At 44.1% G+C, this 21,267-nt stretch overlaps 1 protein-coding gene across 4 annotated transcripts in view; it reads left to right on the top strand.

The window, feature by feature from the left end:
- The first annotated feature begins 11 nt into the window (after window positions 1-11).
- The window catches only part of VTI1A (vesicle transport through interaction with t-SNAREs 1A), a 306,773-nt gene continuing 285,517 nt past the window's right edge, over window positions 12-21,267 (top strand). For all 4 annotated transcript variants that reach the window (XM_029080491.2, XM_029080490.2, XM_029080493.1 and 1 more), the window contains exons 1-3: window positions 12-121; window positions 9,623-9,681; window positions 11,720-11,830. In XM_029080491.2, the coding sequence (XP_028936324.1) occupies window positions 28-121; window positions 9,623-9,681; window positions 11,720-11,830 (264 nt within the window). In that variant the 5' untranslated portion in view covers window positions 12-27. The remainder of the gene's footprint in view (window positions 122-9,622; window positions 9,682-11,719; window positions 11,831-21,267) is intronic.

Raw genomic sequence — 21,267 nt, 5'->3', positions numbered from 1 at the left:
CCCGCCGCCGGTCCCCCGCCCCCCGCCATGTCGTCCGACTTCGAAGGCTACGAGCAGGACTTCGCGGTGCTGACGGCCGAGATCATCGGCAAGATCGGCAGGGTCCCCAAGCTCCCGCCGGGTGAGAGGCGGGGGGGAGGGGGGATCGGGCCGGGGAAGCCCCCGACGCGACCCCGGAATCCAGGACCCCCCCCCCCATTCCCAGAAGCCCGGACCCCCCCGATTCCCAGATGCCCGGACTCCCCGGATTCCCAGATGCCCGGACCCCCCCATTCCCAGATGCCCGGACCCCCCCATTCCCAGACCCCCCGATTCCCTGATGCCCAGACCCCCCCGGTTCCCAGATGCCTGGACCCCCCCCCATTCCCAGGCCCCCCCCGGATTCCCAGATGCCCTGATCCCCTTCGTTCCCAGATGCCCGGACCCCCCCCATTCCCAGACTTCCCCGATTCCCGGATCCCCCCGATTCCCAGATGCCCTGACCCCCCCCATTCCCAGGCCCCCCACCGGATTCCCAGATGCCCTGATCCCCTTCGTTCCCAGATGCCCGGACCCCCCCCCCATTCCCAGACTTCCCCGATTCCCGGATCCCCCCGATTTCCAGATGCCCGGACCCCCCCCCGATTCCCAGATTCCCGGTCCGCTCGGCGGCGGTGGGCGGACCCCAGGGGCGGAGCCGTCCCTGGGAGCCTCCCCCAGCTGCCATCGGTGCTCCAGCGCTTAGAACAGTGCTTGGCACATAGTACGCGCCCAACAGACACCCTCATTATTAGGATCCCCCGGGGAGCGGAGGGGTGTCCGAGGCGGGACCCCTCTTCCCCCGCCCACCTTTCCCCTCCCCTCAGTACTGTGCTCATTTGGATATATTATTTATTACCCTATTCATTTTGTTAATGAGGCGCATATCTCCTTTATTCTATTTGTCTTGATGACGTTGTCTCGTTTCGTTGTGTTTTGCTCTGCTTTCCGTCTCCCCCCGTTTAGACTGCGAGCCCGTCGTAGGGCAGGGATGGTCTCTGTTGCCGAATTGTCCATTCCAAGCACTTAGTGCAGTGCTCTGCACAGAGTAAGCGCCCAGTAAATACTATTGGATGAATGAAAGTGGGATCCCCGGGCCCGGAGGGGTCTCATTCAGTCATCCAGTCGTATTTCTTGAACGCTTAGTGTGTGCAGAGCGCTAAGCGCATGGAAAGTACAATTCAGCAATAAAGAGTGAGGATCCCTGCCCACAACGGGCTCGCAGTCTAAAAAGGGGTTGGGGGGGAACATAGACATCAAAAAGTGAAGAGGCATCAATAGCATGAATATGAATAAATGCAATTAGAGATATATGTGCACTTAGGAACAAGTAAAACAGGCATTAATGTAAACAGATGGAATCATGCTGTGGGGCGGGAAGGGGGATAGAGCAGAGGGAGGGAATGGGGGCGATGGGAAAGGGGGCTTAGGCCGGGAAGGCCTCTGGACAGTTTCCCTGGGGGGGGGGATCAGTTTCCCGAGGGGGATCCTTCTGGAGAGGAAGGGTCTCGGGGGGACGGTGGGATCCCCGGGGGCAGAGGGGTCAGGCTGGGGTCAGTTGGGGTCAGGCTAAAGCGGCCCCTCTGGAGCTCAGGAGGGATCCAGTGAGGATGGAACGGAAAAGGAAATAACGATAATGCTAATAATGGTATTTGTTAAGCGCTTCCTATGTGCCAGACACTGTTCTAAGCACTGGGGAAGATACAAGCTAATCGGGTTGTACCCAGTTCCTGTTCCACATAGGGCTCACAGGCTCAAGCCTGGTTGATCCCGCCTGTCACTCTCCGGGGTCAGTCACCCCCACGACTTCGGTTGGCACAAAGTGTCTGCCGGTCCTCTTGCGTTGGACTCTCCCAAGCGCATTCTATAGTGCTCTGTGCAGAGTAGGTGCTCAATGCAACCCATCGATCGACGGACACCCTGAGACGAATGATCAGTGCTGGGGCCCTGAAAGGGAGCGGTGGCCAGCCAGGAGGACGAGGAGGGGAAAAAGACAAGACGACCGGCCTGGCTTGAGGTGGGAACACCGCAGACAAGAATGACACGGACTGTCTTGGGGTCTCGAGGAATTGAATCACGCAGACGGTTAACCGATGGATGGTGTCTATTGAGCACTTACTGTGTGTGAAGCACTCATTAAGCACTGGTGAGTACAGTGAAGTAGAGCTGGCAAATGTGCCCTGTCCACAAGGAGCTTACAAACCAGGGGGAGAGAGAGAGACATTCAAATAAAGTACAGGTAGGAGAAATGGAAGAGTATAAGGATATGAATGTAGGTCCCGCTCTGTCCTAAGCACTGGGGTGAATACAAGCAGATCAGGTTAGACCCAGCCTCTGTCCCGCAAGGGGCTCACGGTCTCAACCCCCATTTTACAGATGAGGTAACTGAGGCCCAGAGAAACGAAGTGACTGGCCCAAGGTATAGGCAGTGCAAAAGGGTGGGTGAAGAGGGGAAATGAGGGCTTAGTCAGGGAAGGCCTCTTGGAAGAGATGTGATTTTTTTTTTTTTTGGTAAGGCTTTGAAGGTGGGGAGAGTGGTGTTCTGTCAGCTGTGAAGGAGGGCGGGAGGGGTGGTTCCAAGCCAGAGGGAGGACGTGGGCGAGGGTTGGGCTGGCAAGATCGAGGCACCCTGAGAAGGTTGGCATTAGAGGAGTGAAGCGTGCATCTGGATTGTAGTAGGAGAGTAGCAGAGTAAGATAGGAGGGAGAGAGCCGCTGGAAAATCTTAAAGCCGACGGGAAGGAGTTTCAGTTTGCTGCCTTCTCGACCTGGTCTTGGTAAGGATGAGGGCTCTGTTGAAGCTTCGTAATTCATTCATCCATCAGTCAGTGGTATTTATTGAACGTGCACTGCGCTCGACTAAGTGCTTCGGTGTGAGCGTTCGATAGAATTGGTAAACACGATAGCTGCCTTTAAAGAGCTTGCCATCTAGAGGAGGGCAAGAACTTTGTCTCTCAACCTTGTTGTACTCTCTCAACGCCTACTCCATTACCCTGCTCTCAGTAGGTGCTCAATAAATTCTGAGGAGCCGTCAGCATATTTGTTCTGTAGATTATCAGAGAGCCGTAGTCCACTGATCTATCAATCCAGAGGTAGGTGCCGATACTAGTAATTTCATAATCCACAATGATTAGACACTAATGCGGGGGGAGAGAATGTCAAGAGTACTTTGGCTTATTCTTTACGCTATTTTGTTTTCTTCGCCTATTTTCTATCAGTAGGGCTATTTGCTTGAGGCCAGGTTCTTTGACCCTACTTTCCCCCCTGAAGTCCCAGTTAGTTCACATGGAGATGGCTGATACCCCGGAGGCTTATGCTTCCAAGTGAGGGAGCAAGAAGGAAGGAGGAGAGGTGGCAGGGGTTGCTAAGCAGAGGTGTTTATGGGGGAGGTGCCGGAGATCCTGAGCATTCCAAGGCAGATGAATTGTGATCCCATGGGACCAGGCCTGTTTTCTTCCATCGGCCGAGACGAGATCCCCCTCTTTTCTCTGGAATCCTCATTTTGCATCCTGGCCCAGAGTTTTCAAGATCGTGGATTTGCTCCGGTTGGATTTCGTTGAGGTCGTGCCTTTAACGTGTAAGGTTTTTGAGCGTTTGCTTGTGTTTAAGTCAAATGGCCCATTGCAAGAGGTTTGTTACAAACTAACAAGCTGTATTGATGGATTAACAAAGGCGCTGTTGTGGGTGGCTAGGTCCAGGCAGTAGACACAAGGGATAACAGAGATTTCACTTTCATCGCAACAAATGTAGTTATGCTGACAAAAATCTTCCCACTTCTATCTTGTCTAAATGTTAGAGGATATCTCTTTTCAAAAATATAGGGAGGTTTACCTCTTTTTGACATGAAAGTCTTCGAAGAATTCTTTTACTCACCTTTTTATGTTAAATTGGACAGAAATTCTGAATGTGCAAGTGTTTTGTAGTTAAAATGTGAGATATATCGACCCGTTTGAATTTAGTCCCCATGCAAAAAATCCATTCTTCACTTTTTGATACACATAAAATGCAGTTTGTTACCGGGGTAAGAATATCAGCCTTTTGGAAATACATTTAAAAAGTTAAGCAATCAATCGATAATTAGAAATAGCAGAATAATTAAAAGTGGATCTCGTGTAGCTGCCACATGTATCATTAGGGATGATGTGAAATTGAAATAGACCAAGAGGTCTTAAGCAGTGACAACATTGAAGGCTGGTATAATTAACTTGGAGGTTCTGGTTGATTTGCAAGGCTCTGAAATTGATTAGGAGATTGTTAGCCTTAGCAGTCAATTATTCCCTGCTCCTGGTGGGCTTGATATGCAGCATTTGACAGCACTGTAGAAGTGGTACTCAACACTGATGAGAAAGAAAAGCATATTAAAATTATAGATCCCTTGTTTCATGACTTTGTGGTATAGCAATCAGTCGTATTTATTGAGCACTTACTATGTGCAGAGAACTGTATTAAGTGCTTGGGAGAGTACAATATAGTTGTGTTGGTAGACACATTCCCTGCCCACAGAGACCTTTCAGTCTAGAGAGGAAGACAGACATTCCTCTGCAGGTGGAGAGGATGGAATTTGAGGGAAGGCAGGAGATTTCCTTTTGAGATCCTTCTGGGAAAGATGGGAGAGTTGAAGGAGGGACTGGAGAGGAGCAGGGGAGATTTGAGGGAGATCACACCTGACGGTTTCAACTTTCTCAGTGAAGAAATAAATCCATTAGCAAAATACAGGTAAGTGCCGGGGGTCTGAGGGAGGGGTGAATAAAGGGAGCAAATCCGGGCAGTGCGGAAAGTAGTGGGAAAAGAGGAAGAGGGCTTACTCAGGGAAGACCACCTGGAGCAGATGTGCCTTCAGTAAGGCTTTGAAGGTGGAGAGAGTAATGGTCTGTCAGATGTGAAGAGGGAGGGCCTTCCAAGCCAGAGGCAGGATGTGGGTGAGAGGTTGGCGGCGAGATAGATGAGATGGAGGTTTAGTGAGTAGGTTGGCATTAGAGGAGCGAAATGTACAGGCTGGGTTGTCAAAGGAGAGCAGTGAGGTGAAGTAGGAGAGGGTAAGGTGATTGAGTGCTTTAAAGCTGAGAGTAAGGAGTTTCTGTTTGGTGCGGAGGTGGATGGGCAACCACTGGCATTGCTTGAAGAGTGGGGAAACAGGTCCTGAATGTTTTTGTAGAAATATGATCCAGGCAGCAGAGTGAAGTGTGGACTGGAGAGGGGAGAGAAGGAGCCAGGGAGGTCAGCCAGGAAGCTGTTAGAGCAATCGAGGGGGGTAGGATAAGTGTTTGGATTAACAGTGGTAGCAGTTTGGATCGAGAGGAAGGGGTGGATTTTAGCAATGTTGTGAAGTTTGAACCGACAGGATTCGGTGACAGATTGAATGTGTGGATTGAATGAGAGAGATGAGTCCAGGTTAGCGCCAAGCTTATGGGCGTTGGAGACTGGAAGGATGGTGGTGCTATCTGAAGTGTTGGGAAAATTGGGGTGGGGGGGCAGGATTTAGGTAGGAAGATAAGGAGTTCTCTTTTGAATGTGTTAACTTGAAGTGTCTGCGGGACATCCAAGTAGATGTTTCTTGAAGGCAGGAGGAACTGTGAGACTGCAGAGAGGGAGAGAGAGAGAAAGAAGTACTGGAAATGTCGATTTGGGAATTATCTGCATGGAGGTGGTAGTTTAAAATCTTGGGAGCAAATGAGTTCTCCAAGGAAGTGAGTGTAGATGAGAATAATAATAATAATGTTGGTATTTTTTAAGCGCTTACTATGTACAGAGCACTGTTCTAAGCGCTGGGGTAGATACAGGGTAATCAGGTTGTTCCATGTGAGGTTCACAGTTAATCCCCATTTTACAGATGAGGTAACTGTGGCACAGAGCAGTTAAGTGACTTGCCCACAGTCACACAGCTGACAAGTGCCAGAGCCGGTATTCGAACCCATGACCTCTGGACTCCCAAGCCCAGGCTCTTTCCACTGAGCCACGCTCCTTTTCTAGAAGGCCACTCAGCACTGAGCCTTGAAGGACTCCCATAGTTGGGGTGGGAGACGACTAAGGAGCCTGCCAGAGAGATTGAGAATGAGCAGCCAGGGAAATAGAAGAGCCGGCCGAGGACAGTGTCAGTGAAACCAAGGTTGGATAATGTTTCCAGATGAAGGGTGTGGTCCAGAGTGTGAACGGCATTTGAGAGGCTGAGGAGGATTAGGATGGAGTAGAGACTGTTGGATTTGGCAAGGAGATCATTTTTTGACCTCTGAGAGGGCAGTTTCTCTGAAGTGCCTGGAGAGGAAGCCAGATGGATGGGGGTCAAGGTAAGAATTGGAATAGAGGACCTGGAGACAATGGGCACAGACAACTCGCTCCAGGAGTTTGGGAAAGGAATGGTAAGAGGGAGATGGGGCGATAACTGGGAAGGGAGCCATGGGGTCAGAGGAGGGTTTTTTTAGGTTAGGGAGATATAGCCATGTTTGAAAGCAGTGGGGAAGAAACCTTTAGAGAGCAAACCGCTGAAGATGGTGGTCAGGGAGGGAAGACGGAGGAGGCAAGTGCTTTAATAAGGGGCGAACAAATGGGGTTGGAGGTGCAGGGGGAGAGGATGGAGTTTGAGGGAAGGCAGGAGATCTCCTTTTGAGATCATTCTGGGAAAGATGGGAGAGTTGAAGGAGGGACTGGAGAGGAGCAGGGGAGATTTGAGGGAGATCACCCTGATGGTTTCAACTTTCTCAGTGAAGTAAGTTCACTGGGGGCAAGAGACGGGGAGGGCAAGGGGGCGGGGGGCTTGGGGATGGAGTTTAACCATTTGAAACAGCTGGCAAGGTCGATGGACATGGGTGTCAGTAAGGATGGAGAAATATTTCTGCTGGACAGAGGGGCGAGCAAGATTAAAGCATGGAAAGATAAACTTTAAGTGGACGAGGTCTGCTTGAGATCTAGAATTCCGCCAGCGGCGATCTGCGGCTCCTGCACGGGAACGAAGGAAGCGGATCTTGCATAGTTTAAACTTCAGTGAACTCACTTTTGCCTTAAATGTGTATGTATCTTAAATGGTTTGGGGGCATTTCCTGGGAGGGATGAAAGTCTTCCATTTATGTAAATACCAGTGGGACGTTATGAATGTAAACTTTGATTTAAAAAAATCTGCATCAACTTTCGGGCAGTTCATTCTCAGGAAAACAGAGGAAGAAACCTTATAATTCAGTCTACAGAAGTTTTTCCATCAGGTAAAAGAATGCAACAGGGAAAGCAGGATAAACTTTTTTTTGGAATTCCTTAAATTCAGAATTCAGGCCTTCCAAAGAGCTTTGATATCATCAAACCATGTAGAATAATTCAGGTATCATCAACCGGATTTTGGTGAAGTCTATATCAGTGAGTTTTAAGGAGTTGCTACCCTGGATCCCTTTTTGCCCCATGCTAAACTAACTCGTAAAGGAGGTATGTGCACATTTTGGATTCATTTTGAGTTGAGCTCTTGGGGAGGTGAAATCAAAGCGAAGGCCCCACTGCTTTCCTCTGAGTGGTGCTGCTTCTCCAAAGGCCTCCAAAGTATGAAATATACATATTGTATTCTGGTAACTGTCTCAACATTATTTAGCAATGGTATTTAGTGAGCCTTTACTGTGTGCTGAGACTTTACTGTTCTGAAAATTTAAAAGTATAACGCAGCAGCTTTCATAGACATGTTTTGTGCCCACAAGGAGTTTACAGTCTAAATGGGGACACAGACCATTAAATTAAAGATATGTACATAAGTCCTGTGGGGTGGATATCCAGTACTTACAGGGTACAAAGCTAATGGTTTTGATTTCTTAGGGTCTCAAGGAAGAACAGAGTTGAACCTGATTATGCTGGCCTGAAGAATAGTCTCCCTCAGGGCTTTGATATAGGCAGGATTTTATATCATAATCACACTGTAGTTTTCTAGCTACTTGGCCCATCTTTATTGATCTTCCCACTCGAAAGACCCAAAGTAATGGGGCTTGGGTAATGATGGTATTCGTTAAGCACTCTCTACGTGCCCATCAGAGCCTGGAGGAATTGCTTAAAGGAAGGAAGAGTAAGGACGAGACTTTTGAAGTTTCAAAAAAAAAAGCATCAGATCGTACCCTTCATTTGCCCAATTTAACTCCCATAATGAAAGAAGAAATAAAAGGTGCTGGATCAGTCATCTTAGGAGACTTTCCTTGATTTAAGAGAGACTGTGAGCTCCCCTAGGCTGTAAGCTTGTTGTGGGAAGGGGTGCACAATGAGCCATCCTTTCATGGTATGCACATGTAAAATTTGAGTTCCGGTTTGTGAGAGAAATTGCAGAATCTCACACTGTGACTTTTTTTTAAATGGTATTTGTTAAGCGCTTCCTATGTGCCAAGCACTGTTCTTAACACTTGGGTAGATACAAGGTTATCAGGTCAGACACAGACTATGTCCCGTTTTTACAAATGACGTAACTGAGGCCAGAGAATTGAAGTGACTTGCCCAAGGTCACACAGTAGACAGGTGGCGGAGCCAGGACTAGAACCCTGGTCATTCTGACTCCCAGGCCCGTGCTTTATCTACTAGGCCACGCTGCTTCACTGTGCTAAGTGCTGGAGTAGATACAAGATAATCCCATTGGAAACATTCCCTGTCTCACTTGGGGTTCACAATCTAAGAGGGAGGGTGAGAGAACGGATATTCAACCCCTACTTTACAGATAAGGAAATTGAAGCACAGAGACTAATAATAATAACAACAGTATTTGTTAAGTGCTTACTGTGTGCCAGGCACTGCCCCACCTGGGGCTCACAATCTCAATCCTGATTTTACAGATGAGGTATCTGAGGCTCAGAGAAGTGAAGTGACTTGGCCAAGGTCACACAGCGTGGCAGAGCTGGGATTAGGACCCATGACCTCTGACTCCCAGGCTCCATCCACCACGCCATGCTGCTTCAAGTTAAGTGACGTGATCCAAGTCACAGAGCAGGCACGTGGCTGAGCCGAGATTAGAAACCAGGTCTCCCGATCCAGTCCTGTAATCTTCCCACTAGGCCTCGCTTTATATTTATATAAATATAATATTTATATATTTACGTATGCCCAGCGTAGTGTAACTTTTGAGGGTATTGGTGCAGGGCTCTGCACAGAGAAAGTGCTCAATAAATATGGTTGCCAAATCTGGTGGTAATTCAGCGGGTGAACAGCAGAAGGCCTTGAGTGTGAGTGTGGCGATATACTGGCAGCATTAAAACACTGGAACCATCAAAGTAGGAAGAGAGAGAATGTGGTTACAGGGTTGTTGGGGGAAGACAAGATGGGAGAAGAGAAAGGAGAACGTGTGAGAGGGTGGAAACTTGTTTTTTGTCTCAATCTCATCCAGGCATCTGGCAATATGTTTCCTTTAGATAGGTTCATTCCCTAGTGAGTCTGCAGCTCTGCCATGTTACAATTCCAGCTCATAAAGCTTTGCTTCCTTAAGGTGTGAATTTTCATGTGTGGTCTTCGGTGGCTCATAGAATACTAAATGACTGGGAAAGCCGTTAAATAGATACTCCCCAAATCTAGCTTCATAAAATGTAGAGAAAATTGATTTTAAGCAAAATGTACCAAGGCCAAATTAATTACGTTTTCCTTAATATCGTTCTATATTGTTTTAGATGAGAAGAAACAAATGGTTACTAGTGTGGAAAAACAGCTAGAGGAGGCAAAGGAACTGGTAAGTGTGAATTTTACTAAAACTCGAGCAGGTCGTCAAAACTGGAGGTTTTATCACCTCATCTGCGTGTTTTATCTGCTGGCATTTTATCTAGGTAGAACATATTAAGTGGTATTTTATTCTATGTACAATAATTCCCCATTTTGGGAAGGGGAAAAAATATTTATTGTTTCATTAACCTTTTCCCTTTTGGTTATAATGAATTAACACATACCTTTGCTCTATTTTTTAATCTGCAAAGATTTTCCTATTAATTGGATTTTATTTTAATGAATTTCTTAGAGTAAGTATTGCTTTTTATTTTGGAATTTTCTTCTAGGTTTACTTTTGTATAAACACCAAGCACTCTGTTACTATTCAATTAACTGTCCGTGGGTGATTGTGATACTCATTGTAATTGTAGGAGAAACCTTTTAAAATAATGATTTGCTGTAGGAGCTAACTGTTGAATTGGTATTCTTTGTCTATGCTGAAGCTTGGAAATCAACTTAAATAGAGCACTGCTTAAAGCAGGAATGATTAAATTGTTTCTTTAATACTAAGACTTGGGCTGTAAAGCATAGACCTAAGGCACACCAATAATTACCTCAATTTTCCTGTTCCATTGTGCTATTGTTTAACACGGGACAAGTGCAATTTTTTTTTTAATTGTGAATGAGTCTGTATAATTTAGGAGAAAAATGTGCAAAGCCCTTTAAAAAGGAAATCAATGATGACCAAAATTCCTTGTGTACAATAAGTAAATTGCTTATGAGTACTAACCCTTTTATTCCCACAAATTAATGGTGAAACTCAATCGAGTCCCGATGCTTGATGACCTTCAGAAATTGCAATTGGCAGTCTTAAAGAAAATTAATTTTAATGAGATACCAAAGTCTATAAAAGAACGTATAAAAGAACATAAACGTATAAGCAGTATATAAATATAGGTTATCCGTATTTAAATTATGTGTAGTAATATGTGGTTCCATACTAATCAGTGAATCCATGACTAACATCTGTTAAGCCCTTACTCTGGGCAGAGCGATGTACTAAGCCCTCGGAATAGTACTCACCAGGGAAGGCAATTTGGAGAAGGCCTGGAAACACCTTAAAAGGCGAAGGAAAAAAACAAATCAAGATTCCAGCCATACCGACCAAAGTAAAGATTTTCATACAGCTAGATTGCATCATTGGTGATAATTACAAAATCTGACTTGTTGGCCAACTAATTTGGGGAACATAATACCAGTCCTTTTTAAAAATTGCAATTCAGACCAAAACAACTTAAAAGGGTCATTAAGGTATTACATTTATGCAGAGAAAATATTGTGCCTTGAGATTATATTCTCATCTGACTGACAAAAGGTTTGCCCCACTGGCCTCTGCCGCCCACACGTGCTGGTACCATCTTCACCTGCTGATAGCTCATCTATGCTCTAGAGACTGCCCCAGGTCCCTCTGACATTACATTAGGAAACCCTGAATGCCATCTTTTAGTCATTGGTCTTGGGGCACACCCGGCGTAGGGACTCTAGTGAAATGTGATTTCAGATACTTCATTTGTCCACCTGGTGCAGTTCCTAATTTGGGCCACGTTGAATTTTCAGTCAGAACATTTTCCTCAAGGATATGCCTGTCCCAGTTGAGATCTGTTTGTTTATTCTGGCGCTTGGCAGACTGTGATCATTGGACCCCTCTGCCCCACGCTCACAGTGATGTCTGGGAAAGCTTCATTGCTTTACCTCAGAGTGTATCTTGGTTAATGTGGAGAACAGTACCAAGAGCTCAGGTTTGTAGTTTGGACACTGAAATGCTCTCCAGTGAAAACCCTGAAAACTTTCCCTTCGAGCGAACAGCTGTAACAATTTCTTTTTAATTCTCCAATTCAAGGTAAAAGAGATTTTTACCTTGGAATGACTCTGCAGTATTCCAAAGCACTTTTAAAATCACTGTGACTTCACGTTTCTGGAGGAAAGATGCTGTTGAAATAGCACGTAGAAAATAATGAGGAAAGAGTTGAAGCCATTCCTTTTTTCTTTCTTTTTTTTTAAACTAGCTCGAACAGATGGACCTCGAAGTCCGAGAGATCCCTCCTCAAAGTCGAGGGATGTATGCCAGCAGAATGAGGAGCTACAAGCAAGAAATGACAAAGCTCGAGACAGATTTTGTGAGTCAGTTTCACCACATACTTTTTTTAGGTTTTCCATGTGACCAGATCATCGCTTCTTTTCCAGTTTTTTTCTTGACTGGAAACATGCATAGGTTTCAGTATATCCCCTACTTGCCTGAGAAGTATTCTTTTGAACTTTGAGTTGATGGTATTTCCCTTTTTATATGAAGAGCAAAGCAATTTAGCAAAAAAATCCAACCAGATTTCAACCACAATATTCAGGCCGTATGCTCCGTCTTAACCTAGTAATGTTTGAGTGCAATCTTGTTGTCACCCTTGGATCACACCAGTGAGAGACTGCTTGGTTTTTATCATTGCTTTGGTAAATATCTAGGGACTCAACCCTGAATCATCCTCCCCGTTTTTAGGGAAAAGTGTGCTTTGTGTTCAGTGTCCAAATTCAGGCATGAAATCAAACAGAGCAGGGACAAACTTCTATACAGTTTTGGAAAAGGTAAGCTTCCGGTGAGGAAAATAGTACAACACAGTTGTCGAAGTGGGAAGTTTTTGAAGAATCTGGGGACAGAAATTATACGGGGAAATACAGGGCTGGAAGAAAAATTCTTGGTTTTTAGTTTTAAAGATTTTTAGATTAGATTTAGATTAGATTTTTAGGCTGAAGCCATTTAAAAAGAATCACTGGGAAAAGCCCGATATTGTTAGTTCCTCCATTCATAGGACCCAAAGGACCAAGTTGGTTTTTCTTTCTGAGCCTGAAAAATGAACTACCATTCATTTTTGCCTTTCTGAGAGTCTTTTCTCAAATATAAGCATAGGCCATCAGTAGTTGATTAGTGGGGCCTGTTGTTTACCTCCAGAAGAGAGGAATGAGTACAAACCACTTCTTTTTTGGTGTAGTGAAGATTCCAGGTCATTCAACGTGACATGGGAGGTAACCTGGGAATGCATACTTAAGGAAGAATTTCAAAACAAAATCCTTGTTTTGTTTTCAGGAGTAATCAATCACCTTGTAAAATGGCAATTTCTCCTTGTATACCTAGTTTTTCCAGAGAGCCACAGGCACAAGCTATACTTTTCCAGCTTCCATTTTGAGAAAAAGTATGAAAGCATTGTTACTTTTTCAATATTTTAGTTGTCACAGCTGTCTTCTTTGTCAAAGATCAGTCTTTGGTAGCCACTCCAGTGGCCATAGGGCTCAGTGAGTTTGACTCCCAAGAGAAGCAATGTGTTGAGCAAGTCTTGGTGATTACCTGTACTGCTTAGAAGTTGGCCTCCCCTCCGACATTCTTTGCCATTGCACACACAGTACGATTTTCTCTTTCTTCTTCTCTTCCCTTCCCCCGTCCCCTTTCACTTCCCAATCCTGTTTAAGTCCTAATCTGCCAAGCCAAGATATTTGTTAAATGCTTAACTACGTGCCAAGCACCGTACTAAGTGCTGGGCTAGATACAGAAAAGTCAGGTCCCACATGGGGCTCATAGAGTAAGTATGAGGGAGAACTGGTTTTGAATCCTCATTTCTGCAGATGAGGGAACTGAGGCACAGAGAAGTCAAGTGGCTTGCCCAAGATCACACAACAGCCAAGTGGACTCCAGTATTAGGACTCCAGTCCTCTGACTCCCCGGCCTATGCTCTTTTCCCTAGGTCATGCTGCCTCTCTACTGGTCACATTGGTTCCCAATGGGTCACACTGATTCTCCCAGATCCCTCTGAATTTGGAATGGACAGAGGAATTCCCCAAGAAGTTTGCTCCAGCTTTGGATATGGTGCGATTAAACCGGTGCTTGGGAGACTAAGGGACTCTGTTAGCGGCTGGGCTGTCCACAGGTCTTTAGGAGGGAGAGGGTAAGTGACATGGGGAGGCTAGAGCCTGAAGCTCAGCACAAAATAAAAACCTCAGGAATAGTTATCTTCATTTTCTAGTTGAAGCGGTTGGGGTAAATAAGGGAGTAGTGTGACCTAGTGAAAAGAGCATGGGCCTGGGAGTCAGAGGTCGTGGGTTGTAATCCCAGCTCTGCCACTTACAGCTGTGTGACTTTGGGCAAATCACTTAACTTCTCAGGGCCTCAATTACCTCATCTGTAAAATGGGGATTAAGTCAGTGAGCTCCACGTGGGTTAACCTGATTACCTTGTATCTAACCCAGCACTTAGAACAGTGCTTGGCACATAGTAAGCACTTAACGAATGCTATCACTGTTGTTATTCTAGACTGTGAGCTCGTCTTGGGCAGAGAATGTGACTTATTGTTGTAATGTAGTCTCCGAGAGCTTAGTACAGTGTTCTGCACATGGTACGGGCTTAATAAATATGACTGAATAAATGAATTTTGTCATGCGATCCTTCTTTCTTAGGGCCGGGGGTGGAATTCTTATTTGAAATCAGCCGAGAGTGAGTCACTACACGAGTTTGCGTTGGGGAACCGACTGTTTCCCACAGTGTCTTAAGTATTATCATCTCTTCCTGAAACACTGAGGATTTTTGGTTGGGAAGGCGGAGGGGTCAGTACGTGTTGACTCAACTAACCGAAAGGAGGAATGAAATCTAGTGAGCAAAACCGCCGAAGCCAGGTTATTGATCTTGAGTAGAAGACTCTCAAAACATTAGCGTTATTGTCCCTTTTAAAAAGCTAGATATATTTTCACTGGACATTTAGCCTATCAAAGGTCAACGTATGCGGCCGAGCATATTTACAGTTCAGTGATTCCAAAGTTTAAGGTCCCGTGAAGTTAAAATACCTTGGTGGTGAATGGACCAGGTAATCTTATGGTTCTTTAGTACCAAGGTTTTGGCACCATCTTGTGGTCTTATGGGAAGATGCACACTCTTCCTGGACTGAAAGCGCCTTAGCCACCTTTTAAAAAGCAAGTTTTTTTCAGTTGAGATTTAATCCTACCGGATGTCTTTTTAGGGTGTTAGAAGGAGAGCGTTTTTTACTTAGAGCCTGTTTCTTTCCCCGTATTTGGCCCCTGAAAGCTATCATTTTTCTGCTCATCCTTGAAGGGATCTTGGTCTTACAGGGCAGTGTATAGTGGGTGATTCCCTAAGACTGGGAATTGGGCTTGGTTAAGTTGGATTCCGAGCTCAGAATTCAAATCATGGAAATGCTTGAAATTGGTCAGTGCTGCTTTCCGGAGCCTCTCTTCTGCCAGACGATTAGGCAGCTCGAGTGAGTCACAGGAATGAGCGTTGGCTTCTTGGGTGCCAAACATTGTGCCACACACTGGGGCAGAAAAAAGATAACCTGATCAGACATCGTTCTGTCCCCTATCGTGCCAGGGCCACAACCAACATTCTAGGGGGTCCCCACAAAGTTAACGCTCCTGAATGTTGAAAAGTAGAAAGGTGATGGCTTTTATTTTTTCCCGCAATTTCTCTGTCTTTCACTGGGCCGCTTCCTGGGATGCTAACTTAAATGCACCCTCAAATATGCAAGTAGCCATTTGGAGCAGCACCATGTAAGTGCCTTTTGACCCAAATAGCTAGTCTCAGTAGTAGCTATCCTACTGCTGTGGATCTTTTTGTGTGTGTGTGGTTGTGGTAGCAGTATGTGGTTTTATCCTTGTGGATTTTGGTGACTACAAGTAGATAAATTATTGAATGGGAACCTCTCAGTGGACAATATAATAATGTTGGTATAGGTTAAGCGCTTACTAGGTGCAAAGCATTCATTCATTCAATAGTATTTATTGAGCGCTTACTATGTGCAGAGCACTGTACTAAGCGCTTGGGATGAACAAGTCGGCAACAGATAGAGACAGTCCCTGCCGTTTGACGGGCTTACAGTCTAATCGGGGGAGAACAGTCTAATCGGGGGAGCACTGTTCTAAGCGCTGGGGTAGATACAGGGTAATCAAGTTGTCCCACGTGAGGCTCACAGTTAATCCCCATTTTACAGATGAAGTCACTGAGGCACAGAGAAGTGAAGTGACTCGCCCTCAGTCACACAGCTGACAAGTGGCAAAGCTGGGATTCGAGCCCACGACCTCTGACTCCCAAACCCTCTCCACTGAGCCACGCCGCTTCTCTGTGAACGAAAAAATACTCTCCCTGGAAACAGTTGAGGAAAAATTAATCATGAGCAAAGCTTTAGACCAGCCATCAGATTTGAAAGGACGCCGGGTGGTCTGTGGGCCAGACAGAGTCAGTGTTGCACCCGTTTCGGTGCTTCACCTTGACTTTTTTCCCCCCCAAGAATGATTCATAGGTTCATTGGGAAGATTAGTGCTCGAACTTCTTGGAAGATGCAAGCTTTATGAATACCATTTATGATGATCCTCTTTGGCAGTAATATAACAACATCATTTGGGGGTGACACACTCTTGTGAAACAGATGAATAAGGGGATTTTATTAGCTTCATCTGCCTAGGACTGGATTTTAATGGGTGCTTAGCCGGCTCCTTGACTGGTTTTCTCCTCGCTGTGTGTAAGAACCTTGTTCTGGAATGATAATTTTTAGGGGTTAAAGACTCCAGAAGTAATTCCGACTTGATTTCTTTCCGAGGTTTCCTCTGAGGTGCCTGTTGAGGTTTGGACGGATTGTGTAGATGTGTCTGCTAATGCTAGCTAAAACTGAGAACTCACTGCTACACACGTCCCCTTGTGTTTTTGATCAGCATCGAGCTGTGACTGAAACTGATCCCTCTCAACTGATTCTGATCTCAAGGTAAAAGACTGCATATGTACGGCCCATATTCCTCGGTTCTCAGCTTCGTGTCGCGGGCCCGTCTAAACCATTTTATCGGAGCGGGAGGTTCGCTAGATTTATCTATGTTGTCTTTTGTTTTCAGAGACTTCATCACTGACAGTGAATCAGTGGACTAATATGCCATTCATTCATAGCAGTTATTAGAAAATCAATGTGCGGTTGACATCCTACGGTCAAATTTTAGTTCTAGTCTTCACCTTGCATATCTCTTCCACTCACAAGACTTCCATTAACTTCAAAGGCAGGTACACAGGGAAGGAATCTGCAGGATGGGAAAGAGAATGAAAATCTATCTGCCCGGTTCCAGTTAATGCCTTCAGGGTGCTGATCTGTGCTTGTCTCTGTCGCTCTTGTCTCCTTATCCAGGATTCCGTAAAGGTGCACTGGTACTGACCCTATCTCCCCAACATGTATACTTGAATGTAACAGCAGTTTGTGTTAAATATTTCATCGTTGGCCTCACGCGCTGTGCTTGAGGTTGGCCGTAATAGATTTTCTTCACTTTGGAAGCTGTGGCGCTTGGGCCGGTGTTACTGTGTTTTCAGGATGGTGGCGCTTGGCTTGAGTTACTGCTATTACCATTTGTAAAACAGCCTCTGAAAGACACAGAAGGGTCCTTCATCTGAAAAAGTTGAAGGAGGCGAGGGGTGAATGTATCTTTTTGAATGAACTCCTTAGAACCCCACTGGGCCTTACTAAGCAGATCGATTTTTTTTGTGTGTGTGTCTCCCCCCACCCCCCAGTGCTGCCTGATTCATCAGTAAATTCTGAATTCTAATATTTGGGGAGACATTTTTGAGCAGTAGGGGGATGTATTTGCAAAGATGTTTATGTAAAAAAAATGACTGCAAAATGGAGTCTCTGGGCCTCTATGCCCATAGACTGACCGCTTTCAGAGGTGATTCATTGGTATATTTCTATTTGCTTCTGATTTGGGCCAGCTGCTTATGCTTCCTCCCCGGAAAGAGACTGGAGGATCTTTAGCTAAAGGAAAAGATAAGGACGGATCAGGTTTTGAAAGCTCGATTATGTATTTGGACTCTTCTGGGTTCTGTGATAGTCACTAGATGGCACTGTCTATTTGCAGAGTAGGATTTTTTTTCACTTTGAGAGTCTCTGAAATTACTGCCTCATGAATAAAATATTTCTGGAGGGATTTGCATTTCTATATTGGCTGAAGATACCGTGTTGAATGTTTTATTAACCAGCCCAGTGCAACTGTCAGCCTATTAAAGAGATCCAATGGACCCTGTTTAGATAAATAAACTAAATAAATCCAATTCGTCAAATTGTGTTCCTGGCTGTTTATTTTCCATTCTTTTGATGTACAGTTTATTTTAAGTTAAAGCCACATTGGTTTAAAAATTAATGGGGAAATGGAATTTGGTGTTCAGAACATGAAGAGGCTAATTGCTCTCATAAAAAAATATAGGCTTGCTTTTAAGGTTAAGTTGCTCGCTTGCAAATGGTGAACTTTTCATCAGTGAACTTTTATTCCCGTAGGTGAAAATACAGAATATAATGATCCAGCAAAAGCAGGGTTAAATAATTTTTAAATCCGATTGGTGGAATCCCTGATACAAGTCTGGTGGGAAAGTATTGCTTTAAAGATCAGTCCATTAGTATGCATTCAAATCAGATTAGGGCAACTGGAATTGTCCATGTAGTATTACTATTTTATTAGGAACAAAACTAGCTAATTCACGGTAAAATGAAACTACAGTCAGTAACTGGTGGGTTTCGGGTAAGAAAGCTGCATTCCCTCTTCCTCTCCAGCTCCTGACTGTGGGTAGGAGGTTGCTAAAATTTAGCCCCCTTCTGCCCAGAGGAAGAAAGGGGCTGCAGGGACAGAGATTCACTTTGGTCCTGATATCCTCTCAGGGTCAATCAATCAATCGATGTTATTTTCTGAGTGCTTACTGTATACAGAGTGCTGTGCTAAGCGTACTTAAAGTCGAGTTCAGGGGCACGCATTCCAGGCGTCTGTTCCTCTCACAGTCAAGATTCTGGGTGGATGGCAGGCTGGATGATATCAATCATCATTCGGCATCAGGGAGCTCATAATAAAAGTAGGGCATCAGTGGTTGGTTTCAATGTATTGTTTCAGTCCACTACTTATTTGAGTTCTAACAGGGTACTATACTCCTAACAGAATTAACATATCCTATGACACCAGATATCAGATCAGATCGATAGCGTTCAATTGTAAAAGTAGCGTTTTCCGAATACCACTGGGGCTCTGCAACCGTAATTCTCATAACATATCTGCGTATTAAGTCAAGATTGATCAGCCTAGGCTGTGAGTAACCAAAATTGTATATAAAGTGACTTACCATGAGTGATAGCAGAATTCAAAAGGCAGCACTGAGATCTTGACCCTGTGTTGTATATGATTATCACTTGATAAATTATAGAGAACATTGCAGTTCATTTTTATGACATTCTTATTATTTATTAAGCACCTACAGTATTCTAGGTATAGAACCAAACTTAAAGTAGGTTATGTATCAGATGTCTTTTGGAAGATTTCTGCTAGTTATTGTGAACATCAGTGCCAGGCTTGAGCTAAGATGACAGTTTTATAGTGTGAGCATAGCTGAAGATTTCAGGGGGTTGGGCATATTTAGGTTTTCTAGAACCAGAAGTCAAATGGTTATAAGGGGGAGGCAAAATAATTTATTTTCATTCCAGTCATTTCTAGAACTTATCTTTGAGAAGCTCCCTGTTAACTTTTTCCAGGCCCTCCAGGAAACAGAGCTTATATAGTCTCATTTATGGCTTGGTATTACAGACTCTCATTTGGGTTCATTTGTTACCATAAATGGAAATAAAGCCCTCTTCTTTTGTAACAGCAACAAGAATTGTAGTCAAATTGCTTTTTTGGCTTTCCTTTTAAGAAGTCCATCATTTAGTGGAGGGATTAAAAGCCTTTACTGGGATTGACATTGTAATGGTGTAAACTGTTGTGCATTGGAGGGATACCGAATGGTCAGTTTTTCTATTGTCTCCCAGTCTTCTTCACCTTTCCTTTGTACTGTAAAAGCTGTTTTTGTCTTTTGGAGAGAAAATATTATTTTATCTCTTGGATTCTTAAATTTTCTTACACCAGCATCATCATGGGAGATGATATACTTATAGAAATTTAGTAAGTTTCCTTCAAGCTCCTTTCTGTATTTCAAAACAGGAATTCCATTTTTGTTATTTAAACAGTTTTTGATGGTAAATTGCCACTTCCCAAATTAAAGGTTAATAACCCTTAAATTTTTGTTGTTGTTGTTCGTTATCCTGTTTCTTTCTGAGTCAGCTAGTACCAATTTATACATGGAATGGTAGGGTAGACTTCCCCATTCACATAGAGTTGTGATTTTCTTGGAGAGCCACGAATCTCAGGGTGGCTTCCATGTTTCTTAGTAGTTACGCTGATTTTTCTTTTCATTTTATTTAATTGTGAAACCTTGAAAAATCCACCTACTACTTTAGAAAAATATCAATTTCCAGGAACTTAGAATAATATAGATATTTTATTGGGCACCTGTTAGAAATGATTGATTTCCTTCTTTCCACAATAAGCAAGACTGTTTCTTCAGTAGTCGTGGACGGCTTGCCTTCTTTGAGTTTGAGTCTCACTGGCATTGCTGTGAATCTGAGCCTTGAAAATAAGGCACTAGGCAAACTATTTAGATCCGTGAGCTAAGCACATGACTGGGACGTGTCAGACCTGAGGGTTATTTTTGATTCTGCTGCTGATTACATGTATGTCTGCCTTACTTTATTTTTTAAAAAGTTGGAAAAAAACTTTTGGGCTGACCTCAGAATATCAAAGGTTATAGAGTTCTAGTGCTCTTGATTGTAATGGGAGTATGGGAGTATTTTTCCTTTTATAGGAAATTGGAAATTGTACTTTGTTGAATCTTTAAAAATATAAGGAAAGTCCCTTGTCCTTGAATAGTTGGTAATATACATATTTCACAACTTCAGCAGTCAGAGAAAGCTTAGTTTGTTCACTTTCCTTACTCTAACCTGATGGTTGGGATGGTAGGTAATTCTGCCAAAGGTTATTATTTCAGAACTACCTTATTTCAGAACCAGCTGTATAGGGAAAATTTTCATCTCTCTACTGTGAAATACACACTGAGGTATTTGGTGGTCAAACTTTATATCTGTATATTTCTTTTCTAGTTGCTTGCTCTTTGGTGATCCAAAGGAGAAAAGTGATAAACTTTTTCTCTTCTAAACTGTATTGTTATTTTTTTTCTCTTTACTTGTCAGTCAATCAATCAGTGGTATTTTTTGAGTACTTATTGTGTGTAGAATACTATCCTAACCACTTGGGAAAGTACAGTGTAATGGAGTTGGTAGATATGATCCTTTTCCCCAAGTACATTCTACATGGGGAAACAGACATTAAAATAAATTACATATAGGGGCAATAGAGCAGAAGGATATTTATGTAAGTTCTGGGGCCTAGGTGAGTATCAGTGTGCTTAAGGGGTAGACAGCCAAGTATATAGTTAACACAGAGGGGAGGGAGGATAGAAGAAATGAGAGCTAAGTCAGGGAAGACCTCTTGGAGGAGATGTTTTTTAACAGTCTCTAGAGTGTAAACTCATTTTGGGCAGGGAATGTGTATGTTATAATACAATAGTGCTCTTCCAAGTGCCAAGTGCTTAGTATAGTGCTCTGAACTCAGTATACACTCAAATATGATTGATTGAAGAGGGTTTTAGAGCAGAGAGAGTAGTGGACTTTCAGGTATTAACGGGGAG

This window comes from Ornithorhynchus anatinus, chromosome 16 (genome assembly GCF_004115215.2).
Source record: "Ornithorhynchus anatinus isolate Pmale09 chromosome 16, mOrnAna1.pri.v4, whole genome shotgun sequence".
In the NCBI taxonomy this organism is placed as follows: Eukaryota; Metazoa; Chordata; class Mammalia; order Monotremata; family Ornithorhynchidae; genus Ornithorhynchus; species Ornithorhynchus anatinus.
This window is presented reverse-complemented; position numbering and strand designations above follow the sequence as displayed.